Source organism: Oculina patagonica, chromosome 1, assembly GCF_052425735.1.
Source record: "Oculina patagonica isolate OP01 chromosome 1, crgOcupat, whole genome shotgun sequence".
In the NCBI taxonomy this organism is placed as follows: Eukaryota; Metazoa; Cnidaria; class Anthozoa; order Scleractinia; family Oculinidae; genus Oculina; species Oculina patagonica.
Window position 1 is genome coordinate 6,135,373 of NC_135758.1, and position 23,589 is coordinate 6,158,961.

The 23,589-nt window shown below is 39.6% G+C and overlaps 2 protein-coding genes across 9 annotated transcripts in view; one reads left to right on the top strand and one right to left on the bottom strand.

Moving 5' to 3' along the window:
* The window catches only part of LOC144653265 (cartilage oligomeric matrix protein-like), a 47,160-nt gene extending 39,109 nt beyond the window's left edge, over positions 1-8,051 (top strand). For all 8 annotated transcript variants that reach the window (XM_078513221.1, XM_078513242.1, XM_078513236.1 and 5 more), the window contains 10 exons: positions 281-399; positions 1,011-1,149; positions 1,867-1,962; positions 2,117-2,295; positions 3,456-3,504; positions 3,651-3,847; positions 4,457-4,531; positions 5,501-5,598; positions 6,191-6,330; positions 7,235-8,051. In XM_078513221.1, coding sequence (XP_078369347.1) covers positions 281-399; positions 1,011-1,149; positions 1,867-1,962; positions 2,117-2,295; positions 3,456-3,504; positions 3,651-3,847; positions 4,457-4,531; positions 5,501-5,598; positions 6,191-6,330; positions 7,235-7,266 — 1,124 coding nt within the window. In that variant the 3' untranslated portion in view covers positions 7,267-8,051. The remainder of the gene's footprint in view (positions 1-280; positions 400-1,010; positions 1,150-1,866; positions 1,963-2,116; positions 2,296-3,455; positions 3,505-3,650; positions 3,848-4,456; positions 4,532-5,500; positions 5,599-6,190; positions 6,331-7,234) is intronic.
* Positions 8,052-8,835: 784 nt separating this feature from the next.
* LOC144653485 (proline-rich protein PRCC-like) lies at positions 8,836-15,597 on the bottom strand. Its single transcript, XM_078513478.1, has 7 exons — positions 14,876-15,597; positions 13,977-14,033; positions 12,684-13,253; positions 11,616-11,780; positions 10,834-10,971; positions 10,164-10,229; positions 8,836-9,626 (listed from the first exon to the last, which is right to left on the bottom strand). The coding sequence occupies exons 1-7, from the start codon at positions 15,410-15,412 to the stop codon at positions 9,540-9,542; spliced, it is 1,620 nt and encodes a 539-aa protein (XP_078369604.1). The 5' UTR covers positions 15,413-15,597; the 3' UTR covers positions 8,836-9,539.
* Positions 15,598-23,589: the final 7,992 nt, after the last annotated feature.

Below are 23,589 nucleotides of genomic sequence, written 5' to 3' on the forward strand. Positions count from 1 at the left end.
AAGCTACCAGATTTCTTAACATAGCATAATGGTTGTGTTTTCCATAGTATTTAAATTTAGTATTTATTACTCGAGATTCACATTGACAAGAAATTATTGCATGTTTTACTACGCGCAGTTGTTTTTTCGCGTTTAAATATAAGTCAGTATTCATTCTGTTGTATTCCATAACATTGCAATGGGCGTCTTACATTTTTCGACACTGATCGTAAAACAACACTTTACTTACGAGAAGACAGCTTCAAATTTGATTATCTCATTTTCTTTAACCACCAAACAGGTGTATTGAACTCCATCGACAACTGTCCCACGATATACAACCCGCTCCAAGAGGACTCAGATGGCGATACAGTGGGTGACAAGTGTGATAACTGTCCTACGAGAATGAATAGCAGACAGGTAAATAATATGACGTGTTCGTGGATTGTTGTGTATTCGGGATTGTTAAGAGTGTAGCACCGCCTTCTCCACCTACTCCGCCGATAACAAACTCGAAGACCAAACAGCCAGAATCGCAAATAGATTGATTCACTGATTCTCGAGCTCTTTATAGAAGTGAATAAAAATTATATGAAATATCTTAATTTTTTGGTGGGAGGTGCGGTGGCCTAATGGTTGGTGCGCCGGACTCCGGATTGAGCGTCCGGGTTCGAGGCCTGGCCGGGGCACTGTGTTGTGTTCTTAGGGATGAGGGGGGAGTAGAAATACTACCAGCCGCTACAGAAACCGAAATAAGCTCCGGCCTGATGAGCCACTTGACTCAACAGCAGGCTTTACCTTCACCAGAACTGCGGGCGAATGAAGTAGTTTATGAAAGAACATTGCAGTTAACTATGTACGAAACTTAATTATATAAGCAGTTGCTAAAAGAAAGAGCATAATTTTAACCCATAACCTGCGCGATGCCGGTGCAGTGCTCTTACCAACTGAGCTATCAAGCCAACTCGTAGCTAGTCACTTTGTGAATACGTTCCATCGCAGATTATTTAATCATCAATTTCTTTTTGTAGTCTGATAGAGATGGCGACGGACTTGGGGATAACTGCGACACGAACAGAGATGACGATAATGACGGTGTGGATGATATGATTGACAACTGCAGAGGAGTTCCAAACCCTGATCAGATAGACAACGACAAAGATCAACAGGGTACGTCAATCAACTTGCTCAGTCAGGATCTTTTCTCTGATGCAAATTACAAAAGCGTCAACCCTTTGTTTCTCAACAACAAAAAAAACGTGCTAGTCTACAAAACCAGGGAGGCCTGGTGGCCTAATGGATAGTGCGCTGGACTCCAGATGGAGCAGTCCGGGTTCGAGCCCTGGCCGGGGCACTGCATTGTGTTTTTGGGCAAGACACTTTACTCTCATAGTGCCCCTCTTCACCAGGTGTATAAATGGGTACCGGCGAATTTAATGCTGGGGGTAACTCTGCGATGGATAAGCATCCCATCCAAGAGGAAGAAGAAATACTCTTAGTCGCTTTATGCTACGGAAATTAAACCGGGATAAGCTCCGGGCTGATGGGCCACTAGGATCGTATGCAGACTTTACCTTACCTACAAGACCATTTAGTTGTTTTTACCCTTACACACGACAAACGACCAGATCGCTAAATGCAGTACCTTCGAATGCAATATCTAGCATTTTACAACGTGCGACGCACTGAATTGAAAACCTACCTTCTCGTCATCCACCTGTAGACGAAAGAACTCCCGCTTTGAAAAAAAAGTTTTCGAACAATACATTCCGGGGTGAGCGATCCTCGTTCCTTGATTACCTGGGCCAAAACGAATCGACAACTCGTATATAAAAAGTAAGTGTGTAGAGAGGGCCTTATTTACATTGGTGTTATCCTTCATTCCAGGTGACGCTTGTGACAGTGATGACGATGACGATGGTGTCTTGGATAGGGACGATAACTGCCAACTAGTTCCCAATCCTACTCAACGAGATTTGGATGGTTAGTAAAATTTGTATGTTTTCAACACTGTCATTCCTGTTAAAAAAATCAGCAAAATGCTGTGTAAGACATTCGTGCTTGAATTGTTTTAGTAAACGGGTGATATTAACACAGGTAAATAGTGACGAATTGCACTCTCACTACTACCCCACAGGTAATGGCTTAGGGGACCCCTGTGACGGTGATTTTGATGGCGACAAGATAACGGACTACGAGGATGCCTGTTCGATTAACCATCACGTGACTCATACAGACTTCTCCAGATTACAGAAGATCGAGTTGAGTCCATTTGAGCGCTCAAGCAAGCCGCCTGTATGGGCGGTTGATTCAACGGTAAGAAATACTGTACGGGAAAGTATAAATGATTAATTTGCCGAACGATGGTGCATTATCAGCCAACATCAATCTTCCTTGGTCGATGAATATTTTACTGTGGGGCCCGGGGGGGGGGGGGTGCACTCAAAAAAGTTTTGTATGGGGAGGCTCCGCCCCAAGCTTTTACCCCTTACCCTTTTTTGTGCCATTTTGACAGAAATTGTACCCCTTTCGTATACCTTTTACTGAAAAAAGGTACCCCTTTCATATACCTAAAAGACATGGCATAGACTTAGAACAGGACGTTTTCTTGTCACTTTCATGCAGCGCTTAATAAATTAAAATAATACAGCCATAAAGTGCGTCTGTTAGAAATATTTTAATTAAAGGCCCTTTTAAAAACCTAAATGACGGATTTTCATACCCTTTCATATACCAAAACTTGTGAAATCCCTACCCTTTTATATACCTGAAGCCTGAAAAAGGTACCCCTTTCGGGCGGAGCCTCCCCTTATAGGCCATTATACGGAGTACCCCCCCCCCCCGGGCTGTGGGGACGAAATCCAGCATGGGCCTTGCAAGACGCGCTTGTTTTCGTTCACCCAGTGTGATTAATTAGTATGCCTACTAAAGAGCTATTAGCCCATCTTGGACCCTGCTTGAACCTGCTTCGTCTCCTTTCATTATTATTCTGGACCGGGTTGTTCGAAAGACGATTAACGCTAACCCAGGATTAAAAGATGATCAAGATTTGAATTTCTCTTGTTTTAAAGGGTTTCCCAAGGCTAATATTTTGTTAAGTTTGGATTGGTCCATGTCAAAACTGTGGGACAGAAAATATTAACAGAAAACCTCAACAAAATTATATAAAATTGAAATCAAATTTAACGCTAATCCTGGATTAGCTTAATCGTGCTTTGAACAACCGGGCCCAGTACCTCAAATACATCATTCTTAACATATCCTAGAGATGGGATATTTATTGCACTTGCGAACTGTCCTGAATAGGATTTTGCAAGTTACATATGTAGATGTACAGATGCACCTACAACCTTTTATTGTTACAAATAACTTTGAAACATTGGAATTCAATTAGCTTCTGTTTTAGCTGCAGTTAAATCGGCCGACAACTACAGTTTAGGGTTTCACAGTAAAGTGCATGATTTCTACGTTTGCAGGGAACGCAAGTAACAGAAGAGGAAAACAGCGATCCTGGAATAGCTGTCGGTAAGTTGCAACCACGGATTAATCATCATCTTCATCATCATCATCATCATCATCATCATCATCATCATCATCATCATCATCCATTGTATTTACAATCTCTGTACAATCAATCACTCATAGTTTCAACATGCTTTGTGTTATTGCAGGAGATGTTCGGTTTAACGGCGTGGATTTCAATGTCACTCTTCGAGTGGCAACTCAACATGATGACGATTTTGTAGGACTCGTGTTCAGTTACCAAAACAACAAACAGTTCTATGTCATATCTTGGAAGCAGAGTGACCAGGTTTATTGGGAGATGAAACCGTTCAGAGCTTCCGCAGTTCGAGGAATACAAATAAAGGTAATTCTAACATAAGCGTACAAGGCACGGCCGCATCTGGATCGAGTGGTCTGGGTTAAATCACTTGCCAGAGACATTTTATTTTGTTTCTGGGCAAGACACTTTACTTCCACAAAAAAGTATAATATCTGGGGAAGAGGGGGGGGAGGTAGCTTAAGATGGACTAGTACCACACCCAAGCATCAAGGCATTTGCGGTTCATTTTATCACGAAATTAAACATGTTGACATTTCGAGCGTATTTTCTTTTTATCAAGTTGTAAAAACACCGTTGTAATTTGGGAAAGAGCGAGAAATGCCGTTGGAACACAAACCGACAGCGAGCGTTCCAACAGCTTTTTCGAGGCCCCCCAAATTTATTATGAATTTACCAGTTCGGATGTCACATCACGGTACGCGACATTTAGGTGAACATTTTCCAGAATTGAAACGTTAACATCTTAAAAGTCCTAATTGATTAAAAGTCTTTTAAAATTTGTTAAGAAATCAGATGCCCCAGCTCCCCTCCAGAGCTTCCGTTCCTTTTGATTAGCGGTACGGGAAAACTGGTTTTAGCGCTTGGGCTCCATGTATCTGTCTTGTAATTGTCTATTTTGCTTCATTCTCGCAGCTGGTTAATTCTGAAACAGGGCCTGGAAATGATCTTAGAAATGCACTGTGGCATTCTGGTGACGTAAAGGGACAAGTAAGTGACAACTGTTTTTGTTCTTGTTTTTCTCGTTAATACATAAAGCTCCACTGAGTATACTTCTCAATATACGATTAAGCCTATTCAGACCGGGGGGGGGGCTTTTGAGGCCCGCGCTGACTTTGAACTTTTATAACTTTTTTAAGATTAAATCAAACGCTCCCAAACTTTCTGAGTTTTCCTAAAATTTATCTGGCAACAATTTGGTAGGGTTGGATGATGCGTCATGAACTTGACATCACCATGGCAACGGCATTTTGACAGGCACGTTTTCCCAAATTTGTAATTTTGCGTGTTTCTGTCAATAAAAATCAACTTAAATGGAATCATTTTTACATTTTTACGGGTTTAAAGCACATTTTTATTGATTTTGAGTACTTTGCAATAATTTTGGGTGGTTTTCTGGCATTCTGGAAAAATTTTGAAATCCAAGATGGCGGATCCAAGATGGCGGCTGTTTTGAAATCATGATGTAATTGTCACGTGATGTGACGTCATAATCTCACGTGACATATACCAAAAGAAAGATTTTCGGACATACAATACATCCTATAAGTTTCATTGTGATTGCTTCTATATTCTGGAAGTTAGATAGGGGGGGCTTCCGAAGCCCCCCCCCCGGTCTGAGAAGGTCCAAAAAAGCCCGGTCTGAATAGGGTTAAAATTTCGTCATCTTTCCTGAAGAAGGTAACACGATGTTACATTGGGGCTGTGCTTAATACCGCTGCTTAATGCTGACATAACATTGTAAATGTAACTTTTACTGTCACTGTCACTACCACTGTGACAGTGACAGTACTGTATGCGACTGAAACTGAAACTGAAACTGAAACTGTAGTTTCAGTTTCAGACTGAAACTGTTTGTGTTACTGTCACGGTCACTGTTACAATGCAGTTACCTTTCTTTGCCAGCTTAACGTACGATGTTAAAAAACCCTTTTGTAACCCATTTTTGTATTTCCTTAGATTAAAGAAATCTGGCGAGACACCAAGCTCCAAGGATGGCAAGACGAGACAGATTACGAATTTAAGTTAATGCACAGACCATCCGTTGGGCTAATAAGGTATAACATCATTTCTATCCTGTTGTAGCTTATTTTGGGGGCGATATTCAGCATTAGTATGTACCACACAAGTGAATAATGCTTTTCGCGAGCGCTGATGGTTAACTCGGAGGTGATTAACAAGTACTATTCACCTCCGAACAGCTAAAGAGAAACAAACTGCCTTCGCGCGTCGCTTTGTTTTATCCACCACTATTCACCTCCACTTCGGTGAATAGTTGTTAATTATTTTGTCTGTATTTCGCGCGAATTTAAGCTGCTACACAGACCCTCCATTGGGGCCCATTGGGCTAATAAGGTAGAACATCATGACTAGCCTATTCTGGGGCGATATTCAGCATTTGCTACACCGACCCTCCGCTTTGCTTTTAAGGTAAAACATCATTCCAGCCTATTCTGGACCTATATTCAGCATTATTTGTTTTTCTGTGGCAAAAAAAAAAATCAGTGTTACGTTTTAACCCTCCACATAACGCAAGTTCGTAGCGTTTTGCTTTGACCAATCTTTGTTGCTCTATATACATGTAAGCGTACTGCAAGAGAAGTGTGTTTCCTTTCCACAGTTGTTCATTTGTTTCTCTCCCTTTCTTAGACTGGTAGTTTATTCTGAGGCCGAGATAGTGGTGGATACAGGATATATAATCGATAAGACCCTCAAAGGCGGCAGGCTTGGAATGTATGTGTTTTCACAGGGTAAAGTCGTCTGGAAAAAGTTGTCTTACAGATGTAATGGTAAGTACCCGTTTTACAAGTGTACTTAACAATTATTCCACGAGTTCGCATTGGATATGAGATGGTAGATATATGCACCGAGTTGGCTATAACCATCTCACGATGATATCCAACAAGCGCGAGTGGAATAATTGTTTTATAAAAACACCCAAATAATTGCAATATTTGCGCTCCCCGGCTGTTCTTGTTGGCGCGTAAACCTACCATTATTTGTGGTCCATGGTACATGAGCTCAAATTCCATAGCCTGTAAACCAATCAAAACTCAGGAATTGCAGTATACCATGGCTAGTTTTCAATAATGATAAGTATCCTGTTGCTTGTTACGATAATTTTCACAGCACCAAAACACTTTTATCTTTTGTCGTCTCTTCCTCCCTTAGCAACAGAACAACTGGATCGCGCGCAACTATGAAACTATCACAGAATTTCTCCAGTCACATTTGCATTTCATTGCTAACACGATGATCATCATTATCATTTATTTAAGCATTGACGACGGCATTTTTGTTTACCGGCGCAATAAATCGCACGGGACGTCGTTAGAAGGCGATAAGAGTTTATAAATCACGGGCCAAAAGGCGAATTTTTTAAATGCAGAGAGAGTTTTTTAATGCCAACACTTTACAGAGTAAAATATAAAAATGCCAGACGCTGACTTGAACACCCGGTTGAACATGATGTTAGATGTAACGTTTATGGGAACTATAAAAAGACGTTTCAATCAAAACTCTTCGGCCTTCGTCGGTTTAAAATGACTTTTACCAACGGCTCACAGAGTGCTTTGTTGCGTCGGTAATCCACAGACATGCGTGGTCTGTTGCATGATGTAATGACTTCAAGAATCACCTGGTTCAGTTTGCGTAACAAAAGTCCACTAACAAGAAACTATTTTTTCTCAACAGAGAATATCCCGGATGACTTTCAAGCTCTATAATCTACGTAGTCAGTGAAAACTGCTGACCTGTGGCGCTTCATGGTGAAGCATACCAAACACAGCTTCGGGCCCCGACGTAAAACTTCAAGTTTGAACAATGTGTACAATGTAACACTTTTCACACTGGATGGTGAAAAGATCCTTGGCCCGAATAATGGAGGAATCATTAATAACAATTTGTTAAAGATAAAGCATGCTTTTCTTGGTCAACGCAAGAACAAGGGTCACTGTTTTAACAAACCCAGTAATAGACATTTAAATGCTGTACGTGTCACGGCAGTATTTGCATTGTATAAAGATGGTATAATAAGAAGCAGAATCTTAAAATGCCCGAAGTAATGGGAATATCTATCTCATTTGTTTTGTGTACCGGCGCAATTAACCGCACGGGATGAAATGATAAAAAGAAGTTTAGAAATAATAAACAAATAATGAAGATTGCCAATCACCTCTTCAAGCTTATAAAAAGTTTTCTCATATAATAGGCCCTCTGTTTACACGGGATGGTCTGGAATGGATGCAAACGGATCCATATACTGGACCTGCTGTTTTACAGTCCAGTTTTTGATCCGGACATAGAAACAATCAATGACGTTCCAGGTGTTTACATGGAACCGTTCTGGAACCGGTCCCAATCGGTTCCGAACGGTTCCATGTAAACAGAAGCCGATCCCGTTGGTTCGCTTAGGAACGGTTCCGGTCCAGTCACGTGTAAACATAGCCTGGGACACCAACTTCAGCGCTTTTTTGGTGGTGGCATTGAAATAAACATTTTGCTTAAAGAATGTAATGATGTTATGTTTTTATTGTATATATATATATCTACATGTACGCAAACCAGTAATTAAACGTTAAAACTGCGTTCTAAGCAGTGCAAAGAACGAAAAGAATACAATTTAGAATTAATGTACCTAAAGCGTGTCATGCAAAGAGGACTGAGGAATTTGAAACACTAGTTAAGTTTGTAGAGAGTTAAAGTATTTCTTTTATATATCGTGCGTCATGGAATATATTCTTGGGTGATTTTATTCGTTAACTGAAAAAGCTAGCTAAGGTTCATTAAAAACCTTGATGTTGCGCTCGTTCAGATCATACCGTATAGAGTTCAAGGAGTACGGTGTCATCAGCTTTGTTACGTTTAATCTATCATTTGGATGCAACCCGTACCAAACTTGAAATAGAAAGCCTCAATTTTCAAGTTTGTCCCTATTAAAGTCCACTTCCATCCACGCCATAGTTAGTCATTCTCGCTTACTGTGTTCCTTTTATTTGTCTAGCACCGTTTTATAAAAATCAAGCCATTTTCAGGACTAAAATAGTTACACAAGTGTAACTGTTAAATACCCTCCTACATAATTTATTGTCTTCATTATAGAAGAATTTCTCAGTAAGGTCGTAGACCAGTTTATTTTTACATTCTTGTAAATTCATAGTTTAAAATATAAACCTGTTTTGCATTGCTTCATTTGCTGGTCAAATATAGTTTGCCGTTTTAAAAATACTTGTTTTGTTTATACCAAGACTTGCCCAAATATCACTTGAGGTTTTATTGTTGGCTTTTCATGGCACCTCGTGCAACTCTGTGATGAAAACATCATTAAAGTAATTCTTGACGCTAGAGTTTGATAGTCACTTTCGACAATGAGCTACGGGCCCCTTGCCCCCGCCATTAGAAAGAAGATTTTTTTAGAGAGATCATGATTTTGCTCTCTAAATTGTGACTAAAATTACTTTACGAAGTAGTCCACTCATTTCTGAGATATAGCATAAGTTCATTAAACCGGATGAGAGAACAGTCCATTTGTGAGGCATTGTTTCACTTAATTGTAGGGGCCACCTTGGGGATTTGTATAGAAAAGATGGTATTACCCGGAGCTACGAGAGTTGGTCTGTGGGAGTCAAGTGTTTCACCCACGAATGGCCTTACGCTGTTTTTATTATAATAAGTGAAACGGTATCTTACAGAGCAACCTATAAATGCAATTGAACGATTTCTTTACATTTGATGTCTCACTTCTGTTCTCAAAGTTTTGAATTATTCTTTACCACGCTTTTTACAAGAGGAGAGTTCGTGCTCTTCACATAGGCATACATGTCTACCGTACCCTGCTCCTACTTACAAAGTCACGAGCAAATATGTTAAAGATAGGATACAATCGTAATTGGCAAAGATATTTCGCAAGTCTGCCCTTGTGCGTCTGTTACGCATACACAGTTGAGCTGTAGGACAAACAAGTTTATATATACATATCCAGTGTGGTTGACTTTTCCCTTTAGAAACCATACTTTGACTGCGTCTGTCTGCGAGTCTGTCGATTGGCCGACCACTGTTGTCGTAGTTCCAGTTCCCTTTCCTTAGCCTACGGTTTCAAAACAAACAAAAAACGTTAGATCAGTTTGTTAAACTCAATTCCACTTAAGATAAAAATCCAAAACAACCCATTCAAATCTCACTAGACCCAAACTGTACTTCTATACACTGAGGATTAAGGCTATATTTAAACGCGACCGGTTCCAAACGGATCCGGTCCGAAAATCGGAGTGGATAGGCCTTCTGTTTACACGGGACCGTTCTGGAACCAGTCAGGAACGGATCCAAAACTGGACCTGCTGTTTTTCAGGTCCAGTATCGGATCCGTTGCAGAACGGATCCAGAACGGTCCCGTGTAAACACCTGGATCGGTTCCAAACGGCTCCGTGTAAACAGAAGCTAAGATGAACTTATGGCGCATTTTGAAAAGATTAGACTAAATTTCTCAAGTTGCCTTTCGTAGCCCTCTTCAATCGTCCCCACTAATGTTTTGCTACTTTAATGGCTTATCATACGGCTTATTTACAATATTGATTACCCAGTCAGGTTTATTACTGAATTCCCATGTTGTGTAATGACAACTTACTTGAAAGGCCAGATAAGAGATCTGATGTTTCCTTCTCTGCTGAGCAGTAGGCATGTCCTTCTTTTTCTGTACATACAAGTAAAAAGAAGAAAAAAGACAGTATGACTTTCGTATTTTAGTCCAGATAATAATGTTCCAGAGCCGAGCCCTCACTCCTTCCTGTTGCTAACCAGTTGGATTATCAAAAGCATAAGCAGTAGATTTGAAAGTCGTCATCTTACTCAATCTCGTACTTGCATACTCCGATCTAAGGGTCCCGATTCACTTAGCACTTTAATATTGCACGAGATCGCCAAAGAGGTGACACAATAATTCATGGTGGATTCTGACCATCAAATTTCATTTTACAGAATAGAAGTCATGTATTCAACAGTCATAAAACACGACGGGATGTTGAGAACTCGAGAGAAAGCAATTTAGAAAACACAAGCCGCGCGCGAGTGCTTTCTATATTTCAAAAGCGTTCTCAAATAATTTGAGAGTTTTTTGGTAGGAATACATGGCTCTGGCTTCTTTATACCTCTTATGAAATAAATTTAATGTGTGCGACACATTAAAACGTAGCTTTTCTATGTTTAATACCCTGATAAATCACGGTATGGTTTTACAAACAGTCAGTGAACGCAAAGAATCTAATCTATGAATGTGACAATTTAAAAATCTCCTTTACCCGTGATGGTGCGTACGCAATTTCTTCCGTTCCATATTTAGCAATCATTCCTGCCGAGTCCCCAATCTGGTCAGCGGCATTAACATCAACAATGTTAATCTCCTCGTGACGATTCCTTCTCCCCTTGAGTTTATGCAACTGAGGGAAACAACAAAAAAAGTAAAACAACATAACATGCTACCCTAGTGTATATTTTTTGAGCATTTTCCCTTCCACTCATTTCCACGTTTCTTATTGTCATCAATAACAAATGCTCTGCATGCTGACAAAGTTATCTTAGCAGTATACAGCGAGAGTTTCCCACATTTGAACCTACAGTAGTTACATGAGCTAGATCTTGCTGGTCTCCTATAAAAGTACATGTACAATGTACGTATAGCTCAGTGGTAGAGCGTCAAACTTGTGTGTGTGAGGTCATTTGTTCAACTCCATTTGGGAATACTCAGATCCTTTTTCCCTGAGTACATGTACATGTAGCTTTTTTACCTGTGTAGCTTATTCTAACATCCAACATGATTTTATTGCTGACTAAACCATAAAAATAAACCATAGAAGTCGGACATCTGCGTTGCAGCTTAACTGCACTTCATATACAGTACATTGTTATCACGGTAGCTGCTGTAGTTTAAAAAGAATTTCAGGTCAAAACGATTTCAAACTAGTTTGATAAGTATTTTTCTTTCCAGTAAACAGATTATGTAGAACAGAGAAAATTACAAATCAAACTAGGTTGAAATCAATTTTGAGCTGAAATTCATTTTAAATTACAACATAGCCATTACCTTTTCTAAATCAATCTTTGTTTCCTCATGTTGTCTTTGTGCCTGTACTGCTGTTGCTTCTGCTGCTGCTGCCCCTGTAGGGTAGGTATAGGTGTAGGCTTCTGTCTCTTGGCTGTAATAAGGTTGATTCACATAAGAGCTACTTGCACCATAGTCATAATTTCCCTGGAGGAAAAAAAAAAAAATGTTTATACGTTTATAGTGGTCATGCACTTAGCTTCATATCTCAACGAGATAGCTAGTTTACAGGCATGCCACTGAAACAGAGGAAACAAATAATTTTAAATGAACATAACAAGGTTAAAAACTCTAACTGGCAGGAGGCAGACCAGTTGGCTATATGAAAAGCTTGGTTGAGGATTTGAACTCGGGACAACCAAGAAACAAATCCAGTTAGGGGCAGGGGCAGGTCTTGAACCGGGGACCTCTGGATTACAATACCAGCGCCCTAAACCACTCGGCCACACTTGCCTTCATGAAATTTATTAATTAACAAACCGAGTAATGTATGTAACCCTAGGGAATAACCTTACAGGCTTGATTGTACACTGTTCTGTAACAATGATGCTTTCAAATTATGTTGGGTGTCCAAATTTTCTTAGACTAAATAAAACCTATGTTCTACTTTAGTTTCTTATATTATCAATTGCAGCCACGAGCGTTCAATTTTTTCGTGTTTGTGTTGTAATTAGTTTGTAATTCTCAATCTCGTCAGTATTTTTGTTCGGTTTTTTGGTTTCTTTGTTCCCGTAGCTCATTATTATGTATTTCTTTGCAAGTTAGTTTCTCGGCGTGGTATTATGTAATCGTTTATTGTTAATTTTCGTAACTTCATTAGCTCTATTGTTTGTTTCAAGTCAGTATAAAATCATGCTTTCGTTTTATCCGGGTTGCCGTACAATCTTTGAATGAATGTACCAAATACTCCTCGTAAAGTTTTACACAAGTGTATTAAAGGCGAATTCAAAATCGTACGAGGAGTATTTGGTACATCAATTTTAAACTACTGAAAAAAGTACATGAAATTTTCACTAAAAAGCTAACAAGTCTTAAGATCATTGCACTCACATAATTTTCACTGGAGTAACTTCCATATTGCTGGCTCTGTCCACTTTGTTGTTCATAATGATATGTCCTTGTTTCTGATTCCTCTCTGCTAGGAGTTTCTTCTTCAAAAGCAGCTTGGGTAGTACTAGGATCTTCTATTTTAGGGGATGGTGCAACAGTCAAAGGCTTTCCACTGCTATGAGATGCGCTTGTACACGAGGGCATCTCGCCTTGTGAAAAGGGCGAGACAGACGGATTGATACTTTTTACAGACGGAGCAGTGACACTAGTGTTTGACTCAGTATTGTTACTTTGGAAGGTTTCCACTTTTTCGTCACTGACACTCTCAGATTTGTCGTTGAATGTAAAGAAGCTGACAGGTTCGTCCTCATCATCACTTGTGGCTTCTTCAACCTGTTTTGTTTTCGCTGTTTTCTGGGATTTTTTCTCCACCGTGGTTGGTTTCTTTGTCAACGTGTGAGGAATCAGTGGCCTGCTCGCCAGTTTAACTGCTGGTTTGTTTGGGTTGTCCTTTTTCAGTGTGATGCTGTGCTTGGGTTTAGGAAGAAGTGCTTTGAGACCTGATCCTCCCTAAAACAAATCAAAGGCAAATTACACAAAATAGTCTGTTGATCTTATGTACAGTATTGCTAGACACAACAAAATCATCAAATGTATACATGTACAACATACATGTACAGGCATGATTTATGGTGGCCTGATAGCATATGGTAACTTAAACAGTGCCCCCCCCCCCCCCAAACCTGGTGAAATAATATTATTATACACACGTACATGTACATTGTATCTCCTACTGATACATGTAAAGTTAACATAGGGTAGGTGACAACCCAACAAGAAATGCACATGTATGTAGGCTTCAGTGATGGAGGGGGGATGAGGCCGCAATTGAATAGCCAGACGATAAGGGAGGGGGGGGGGGTGCATAGTTTTCCTTTTTGCCAATCTAAGCAGTTGCCCAGTATTCTCTAGATTTGCAAACTTTACCTTGCCATCAATGCTGCCTAATGCGTTTCAATAGTCCTTAATCATGTTAACATTGGGTAACACTAGCTTATTTCACCCCTAAGACTCACTTTTAAAGGCAAACCAAATTCTCAAAACATAAGCTATTAGCTTAGGACATAAAAAAGAATACCCAAATGAAAACAGTGTGAAATGAGTTGCATGAACATGTAATTGAGGCATGGTTTGGATTTTAAGCTACTGACATAACTATATGACCCACTACAAAGTATTTTCCCCTTAGAATAGATAATAACCGGGTATTCATTTACTTTTGACTTGACTTACCTTAGATGGCACAACTTTCTTTGCAGCTGGCATATCATCTTCTTCATCAGAATCATTCTGAAAGACAAAATGAAAATAAAACTTGTTTGGTCTAAGGTGATCAATTTCATAATTCTCATGACCTACAGTGTACCTCTTGGCTTTTATTATTTCTTAAGAAGAAATCAGACATTGATCGCCACTGAAGTAGAAAATATAGGTAGGTTAAGTATAGTCTGCGTTCAAGCCGAGTGGCCCATCAGGCCAGAGTTACACATGTAAACCCAGTTTCAGTAACCGGTACCCATTTATACACCCGGTTGGGGAGAGGCACTGTGGGAGTAAAGCGTCTTGCCCAAGAACACAATGACTCTGGTCAGGGCTCAAACTCGGACCGCTCAATCTGGAGTCCAGCACGCTTAACCATTAGGTCACTGCACCTCCCACATAAGTTGAAAATATTAATTTATCTTGGGTTAATTTTATTTTTTTGTGTTCTCATATTGATTATCATAATCTAAAACAGAAGAAAATAAAAAATAAGTAAACAAAACACATATAAATGTATACAGTGAAAGCTCTCCTTATGAACACCTCTTTAATATGGACACCTCCTATTAAGGACAGTGCACCTGGTCTGAAAGTGACAAAAATTCATATAAACTCCACCTCTGTAGTACGGACGGTCTCATCCATCATGTTGGTGTCTGTATTAAAGAGGTTCGACTGTACATGTACATACAGTCGAACCTCTCCTTACAGACACTTTTCTAATACAGGCACCTCCCTATTATGGACAGCTCACTTAGTCCCAAGAGACTAAACTTCATATATACTCTACCTCTGTAACATGGACACCTTTATAACATGGACACGCTTTCCCTTTGGTGTCCGTATTAAAGAGGGTCGAGTGTAATTACCTTAGGGGCAGTTGGGATGGCTATTTTGATCGGCTGCTTTGACCTTTTTTCCTCTGCTGTAGACATTTTACTGTCTTTCTTCTTTTGCCAAGTGTTTTCAGCCTGCCATGGGGCTGATAAAAGTGAAAATAAGCTTCCTACAGACTTGGGTTTATCATCCTCTCCACTGTTTGTAACCTTCTTTGCTCTCTTTGAAATAGGCTCATACTCTTCTTCGATTTCCAGAATCTCTTCATCCTCAAGCATAGTTTCTAAACTAATAGGCGCCTTATCTTTAGGGATGGCTTGTTCACTCGTCCTTTCTTTCTCAATGTTGTTCGCATTTTTGGGTTTTGGAAGAAATGAGGACAAAGTGGTTTTCCGACCAGAAGAAATCGACAACTCACTTGTTCGCTTCGGTGATGGTAGAACTAGGCCCTTGCCCTTGGCGGGATCTTTTGCTTCCTCAGTCAATGCAGGCTTTTCCACATTCTCTTGACTATTTTGGACTTCTTCGTCGCTTTCTTCGTCGCTGCTAGTGTAAGCAACAAGCGACATCTCGCTAATTCCTACAAACGCCTCAAGACTTCAGCACTTGATATGAGCAAGAAAAATACCCCCTGTAAAAGTTTTGTATAATAGCTTTCTTTTTTCAACGCTTGACCCATGGGATCAAGGAAAATATTTCAGCGTTTTCGAGCGTTCTTGTTGTTGGAATCGCCGCCATATTTGTTTTATCCCTAGTGTCCAGTAACGCGCAGAGTTTTAAGAGTAACATGAAATGAATGCTGGGCAAAATGTCTGTCATACCCAGATCTTCTCGTCTGGAACGAGGGAGAACAAACAAATTAAACGAAACTGAATAAAATACTGAATAAAATACTTTTCTTTGATTTTATTTTCGTCTATCCCTGGCTTACCGAGGGTACTAAAAATTTGGTGTTTTTATTCTAGATACGAGTCGTCCTTAAATTGCGCCTTGTAAATATAGACGCGCCTCTAAAAGCTGTGCTTGCCATATCTGAACTCTAACACGAGAAATACAGTCTACTACGAGCTGTGACATTTTATAGTAATCATCGCTAGAGAAAATTAATCGCAATGTAATAATAAGCGAGTTTTTTCCTTTCTTTTTCTAGCAGTATTTTCCAAAAGAAATACAAAACATTTTACGTGTTGTAGCAACACAGGTGGGAGTTTGGGAGAACCCGAAAAACATGTCCAACACCCACTTTAGTATTTCTTGTTCTCCCAAATTTCCACTTCAGTTCTGTTTTGAAACACTTTAATTATAAAATGTTTACTTTTTCTTTAATAAAAAAATATTCTTAGGGATTCCCTGGGCGGCGAGTGAACGAACTACGGCAAAAGAAATCCACACTTACAGCTGGATCTATCCTGGCCTTGATCGTGGATTTGATTTGGCGACGCCATTGGGACGTTACGGAAACACTCAAGAAAGTTTCATGGAGACACTCGCTTTTGCAGTCGCTACTCGCAAATCGTATTAGCGTTCAGTGACATTATTTATTGGACTTACAGTAACACCAAAAACTACTTCTGAGAGGTATCTAGTTCATTTTAGAAATGCATATGCCTTGTTAGTAATCACTATGTAACGGATGTTGACAGCATGCAACAAATGATACTGTATCAGTATTTTTGTTACATATATTAAATATTTCAGTGACATATAAACTGAGATGGATAGTTCAATACCCTTATAAAATCAGCCAGATATCCGTAAAAATGTCTTGTTCAGATGTTTCACTGGAATTCCTATTCATTTTATCGTACAACTTGCGACGATTGGTAAATCTAATGTGCTTCGTCAACGTCCTACAGTGCGTTTTAGAGGCTCAAATGAGGATGTGTTTAAAGTAGGTGGTGCAGTTTAGTTTCAACCGACTGACGAACGATCACTCTCGTGTGAAACGCCGGAAAACGATCTTGCCTTTTCATTTATACCCCGAACTGGTACCAAACAGGTTGTTCATTGTCTATCGTCCCGTCAAGCCCTTCGGTTTTTGCATAATTTATGCCTAGCCCGTGTTTTTAATCTGCCAGCCCTCGTTTAAACAAGTGTAATGGCGGAACCGCTCATTGAATTACGGGCCAAATGAAGCGCTTAGGATCAATTAAGCTTGTTTTTAGAAGCGTCCTGATTTTGTAGGTAAGTAGTTAACATGTTGGCAATGGTGTCACTCGTGAAGGAAGGAAATGAAACTTTTAAAATGTATTCTTGGTTCATTTCAAATGAAATTCCGCGCCCAAGGCAATTGGCGCTAGCGCATCGATGTTACTGATTCCTTGTATCGTTTTATTACCTTAAGAAAATTTACTTTACTCTTATTATTTTCGCCTCCATATCATGGCATTAGCCAAGTGGCAAAGCTTTCGTGATTTGGCTAAACGCATTGTGAAAATTCAAGTGCCTTGTTCGCAGGGCAACGTACATGTCGCCGTATTTACCGGCGTAGTCTTATTCGACAGTAATCATCAGACGATTTAATTTTACAAAAGAAGGACAAGGCTTCTAAATTGGATCTTGTAAGGAAATACGTTTATAAGTTGTTTAAAGCCCACCACAATACAATCTTATAATTTACGCGCGCTTTTACTATGAGTCGCATGCAGTAGATTTGGAATTAACAGTTTCTTGAATTCCCAGCTCTGTTATTATTCCCTTCTATAAATTCGACATTTATTGAAGTTATTTTGGCATAAACTAGTTCACTAGCTTAACCCAATGTTAAATCGCTTAAAGTTTACAAGCGATCTCCCTAGAGTGTGTTTGCAAGCAGAAAGTTGAAACCTCCAGATGCCTTAGCAACATGTCCTCTCGAAAAAAATTCCGCCAATTTATTGATTTCATGAATATCCACTGCCATAAACAAATATGTACGTTAAAAGAAATACAAAAGTTTCTTTAGTTTGTATTTATACAGAAGAGAAAGATATGTACGAATATACCAGCTCTGAACACTTATCAGTCCAAATTGTGTCAATACAGAGAGTAAATAAACGCATGCCGATTTTAAAGATGGCTTTAGAAGCGCCAGCATAAAACTACTTTTATTTGCTATTTTTGTGTGTGTTTAACCACGGAGAAATTTAATGTTTTGAAACAATCTCAAAGAGAAACACGCAGAAAAAAATTGAAGTGTTGGTGGGTTTTAGAAGATACACAACTTGGAGTGATGGTTTGTATCAGTTCGGGCCCGTGCACCCGAGGCATAATTCAATAATAATTTAATTCAGTCCGCGCAATTCAAGCAAAGCTATCGTTTTGTACTGTAGCTAAAACCAGATCTTCGAGCCCGAACTTGATTGATCCGCCGTAAAGTTCAAGAAATACTTGAAAAATAGCATAAAAGCGTCGGTTACTGCTATGAGCCGACACATTGTTTGAAGAAAACTCGAACTTGAACTCCATGCCATGTCTAAGCAACGCGAGTCCGAGGAAAAAATGCCAATTTATTCATAATTTCACAAATGTCCACTTCCAGTTAACAGAAATGCGCTAAATACTACTAAATAAATTAAAGCGCCATTTAAACTGAATTTATACGGAAGGAAAAATTCCCTTATTTGTGGTGCGTGTATGTATACGGGCCAACACATTCTGTATATATGTCGAATTGGCAAATAAGAGAAAAAAATCGAGAATGATCGATTATGAATAATTTTCTGAATACTGCCCGATACCTCGGCAAAAAGAACTTCAAAGGCCAAGATGATACGATTTTGGTCCGGCTAAGTGTTTCAAACTTTACCTTAAATTTTGGTACAATTTTTTTGCGTGGGCGTACTGCAAGTAAATATCGCTGAAGTACAGCACATGAAGTCAGTCGTTATTATTAATACCAAGCCTAAATTACAACGAAACTTATTATCACTTTGCTTGGTACTAGAAGGAAAGAAGACATTTAGAGAGCGGATAACGTTTATTTAAAAAAATATCAAGAGAAACCTGCTAGGTATATCTCAAAAGAAATTTGCTTCTTTTGTTTTCATCTCCGCGCTGCGGTGGGAAAATTGTCAAGTCTTGAAAGGAGAATTTCTTGAAACGACGGTCTTTCCTAATGAGGTTTATTGAAAGCAGATGAATTGAATTTCGTTTCCTGAAGAAACGTTTCAGTGAATTTTTTAACAAAAGCCTTTTTTTAGAGAGAAACTGTGGTTGGTAGGTTTGAATCAACTGATTGAGTTAAGGGCTTTTATATAGCTGGCTTTATTTTTATCACTTGCAAGTTGAGATGACTCAGGGCGGATGTCCCGAATTCAATGCAAGCCCTTTACCAAGCTAGCCACTAGTTTCGTGGATTTTACTTGGTACTTTAAGGGATTTATACCGATGTTTAATATCATCAGTTATACATCATGATCGTGCATTTACATTATATTGTTTGCTTTCATGGAATTTTTTTCCAGAAATGGTGTACACTTCCAAGAACTAACCCAAAGCAACACTTATGAAACGACATCACCAATGTGGCATACTTAAGAGGGATGTCCCATCGGCCTTCACCAACGCATGAACAACAGTCAAGTCAAAAAGCCATGATTGCACACCAGGACAACTTAACAGACGCTCTTAATTCTCTGGGCCTCACAAAAGGTTCCACAAATCTGTCTCCAGAGGCCAAAAGACACCACGAAAATGTTGCTCTGTACATGTTTATTGGCCTCGTGGCGGCATTTTTGTTCATCGCGACGATTATTATCACTGTTGAACTCTACCGGAGTGGAAGATGCGCGAAAAATGTTAAACGGAAAGGAGATAAAGGCAGAACTAGGCTAGAAAATGAGGATGATGACGATGATGATGATTATTCGGAAATCGAGATGAACGACTTATGAATGAAAATCGATTCGAGTGGGTTTATAGGATGTAATTCGGTTTAATGTGGTACGGCATACGACTGACGCAAGAGGTCAGCAGTCCATCTAAAATGTTGGATGCTTGGTGGAGTTGCTCTTTGGTCGTAGGCTTTTAAGGATTGGAAAATCTGACGGGAATCGAACAAAACTAGGCTATGTTCACATCGAGGACTTCAAATTTACTTAGTTGTCCTCAGTAGACTTTCAGATGGCAGCTTCACAACTGAGAAGTAATTTAAAAAGAACGAGTTATGGTCCTCATCAGAGAGAAATTCACGTGCAGCCGGAAAATATACTTCGATCACATTCATTGGTATTGGTGCATGCTTAATGCCATTTCCGCGCACTCAAAAAAGTCAAGGCCATCCAGCTAGCCTTAACGTGATTCAAGCATAAAACAAATATGCTAACAAGTGTTAAGGGCTTAAGGATCTTAAGTCGGAAAACTAAGTATCAAGGATGAATAGATTGCATTCTGGCGCCGATATAGGGCAACGGCTCAGTGAAGCAGAGATAACTGGGACATTTTAGAAAACAAATTTTCATAAACACAAATCCATGCACGATTTTTTTCTGCCAGGAGCTCCTTCTTGGAACAAGAATGCAATCAGGTCCGACCAGGCATAGGATGTATTGAGTAAATGAAGGGCTTCGTTGAACACAGAATCAGAGCCAATTTTTTTAAAATTCTGGTGGATTAGGCATAGGACTTTTATTCCTACAAAGAGCCAAACTGGCGGTTTTCCGGTGAATATAACGATACAGTGATCACATTATTTCAATCAGGCGAGATATAGGATCTCAATCAGATAACACCATATATTGATCGATAAGTCACGCCGTTATATAGGTCTGCATACCTTCAACATCTTATCAGTGTAATGAACAAGTGCCGAAGAAGTGTGGCACCGAGATTTTGCTGATAGTAACCAGGTATTTAAAGAATGCATGTGCCATTACCGGACGTGATGAATTTCAAGACTTGATATACCTTTCAATAAGCACTTGTGGTCTTTAATCTAATTATCCGTATAATGAGTGAAGGCAATGCTGAGGACGTAAGGCTTTCCAAGATATCCATGATCGAGGAAGCAATCTTTATACATCAGTTAGAACTAATATTGTAATATTTTTTTAATAGAAAGCGCATTTTGTTGTAATAAAGAAACTGGTTGCAAAAGTGTGTAGGTTTAATTTTCATGAAGATTCGTATGGGTTGCTGTTTTTAAAATTGATATTGTACCGAGTTTTCTGTCTAACAAAAGCTGTGGTTAAAAGATATCTTGTCTGTGTAAACATTTTTTCATGGTTCGATAGCAGCATTATATTTGGAAATTTTTCCCAGTTTATCTGTATGCTGATATCGACCTCGTGTTCTACTCATTAAAAAAATTCTAGGGCGTTGCCAAAGTAACTTATAACAAGTTCCCTTTGGTGTCAAGAAAACGGGTCTCAAAGGAGAATGCTCGCACTAAATCTCACTGAATCATAACTGAGATAACTGGCCCGTATGTGAAATCCTCGTTTGTTACCTTGTATCTGAAATCATCAACTAGAGCCGGGGATATTTAACAATTATTCCACGAGCGCGCGATGGATATGAGATGGTAGATAGTAGACGAGGCGCGTAGCGCCGCGTTGGCTATAGCCTGCGTAGCTGGCAGGAGTCGAGTGCGAGTGCTTGCTTTGAGCGGGCGAAGCCCGCGTGCGTGAGGCGCGAAGCCGCGATCCGCGAGCGGCGCAGCCGCGAGCGAGTGAGCCCGACTCCTCCCCAATTTCCTCGCGGCTCGCTCCAAATTCTTCGCGGCTCCGCGGTTCCTTCTCTTTGCCATTCGCCGGCCCGTCTCAAAGCAAGCACTCGCACTCGAATCCCGCCAGCTACGCAGGCTACGTTGGCTATAACGATCTCATATCCAACAAGCGCGAGTTAAATAATTGTTTTAATAAAAACGCCCAAAGAATTGCAATATTTGAGCTCCTCAGCTATTTTTGTTGACGCGTATCAGCTACCAAATTTGTGGTCAATGGTATGTGAGCTCATATACCATTACCTGTTAAACAATCAAAACGGCAGGAATTGCAATATACCATTGCTTGTTTTTAATAATGTACGATATTACTTTCAGAACTACCACCAAATTCCCACAGCTAACAATGGAAAATGGATGACAGTCGGTAGGGAGATTCAATGTTTAGTAATACTTCGATCTTGGAACTTTAGCGATTGCAAACATTAACTTTCTGGAAAACGAGGAATACAAGAAAAGAATTCATGTTAGACTGGTTAAACGCTCCTTTCCGCTCATTATACTGTAAGCCACAGGTCACTGGCTGCAAAAGATCGACCTCCTAGCTTACGATTTTATAGAGAAACTTAAAGCACCAAGCCAAAACAGCTTTTGCCTTCACTCTAATATATTATGTAATGTCTGCATGGTTCAGACATTCAGGAAAATAGAACGTCCTTTTAATTTACTCGATAATGTTTAATTTACAAGTCGCGATCTACTGGAACTGAACGTTTGGAGTCTTTTAAGCTAAACAGGCTTTGAGTTGAGCTGTTGAGAGTGTCGTAAAACACTGACATAACAATGAAACAAGCTTTTCCAGCCGCTTTCGGTTAAATTAAAATGACGGTCGACAGTTGTGTTTGGCCAGGTTCTATTAGAATCAACCAGGTAATGGGTAGGTTGGTTTTGGTTCTAGCAATTTCGAATTCGTGTACCATTAAAATTTGTTAGGTTCGTTTGGCTGAAATTAATGGACTTCTCATTGTCCTACGTTTTAGGAGTTAAAATTCCTGGCTTGGTACTATACCATGCCACTAAGAGAGTTTTAATCCAAAAGGGAACACCATTAGATTTATCGCCAGTATCTTTTTAAAACCACGCCTGCAAAACGAGATTTTGGAATCTTATTTGGAGTACCGCTCAAATTTCCTGACGATTACGACAAATCACGCCCGTCATTCAATTTTAAAGGAGTCCCCCTGCCTCTACCCTGATATAAAACGGTTGGGAAAAGTATCAGGACAATTCCCAACCAAATCAACTGGCGTTTCAACTGATTTTGATGCCGGTTGACGAATATCTGATTAACAAAACCAAGCACAAACGGTAGGTCTCAATAGAACAAGACAAACCCAACCAACTCAATCAACCGAGAGTGTGTGACTCCAACAAAGTGAGCAGATGTGTGGATAGCATTGCTGTAACTTCCGGGTATCCATTATGTCAATCTGGCAATCGCTAAAAATCGCTCCGCAAAATTTGTGTAAAACAAAATACTTTTACTCAAAATTGATGAAATGGAATGATTTGTACTCTCTTAATTTGAAAAAGTTTTTAAGATACAGATTTTTTTTAACGGCGGCAGTGGGCGGGTTTTTTCAAGCCCTCGGGGTGATTTTCATTTTCGTGTCACCATTAATGTCAACTTGTTAACAGTCGAGAGAATGATTTCAACTCAGTGATGCAGTGCAGTTTATTATGCAATGCAGAGTAAGGAGTACTAGTTAAGGCGGAAGGCCATCCGGCTAAAACAGAGGAATTTAAACACAACGAAACTGGAAGAACATTCAATATAGGTGAGTACCTGCTGGCACAAGCAAAGCTTTGTGAATTCTTGACAACTTACAGTTTTGTGAAGAACTTATCATACTTGACTGCACAGAAGTTTGTCTCCTGTTGAAAGACCTAGCTTATGTTACTGACTGAATAATGATATCTTTCACAATACTGATGAGCAATGTAACCTGTATGCAGACATTTTCTATCTCCTGGCTACTTCGGAGATAAGGGAGAAGGGGCACTTTTCAATCGAAGTAGGGAAATAGGAGACTTCTGCAAGCA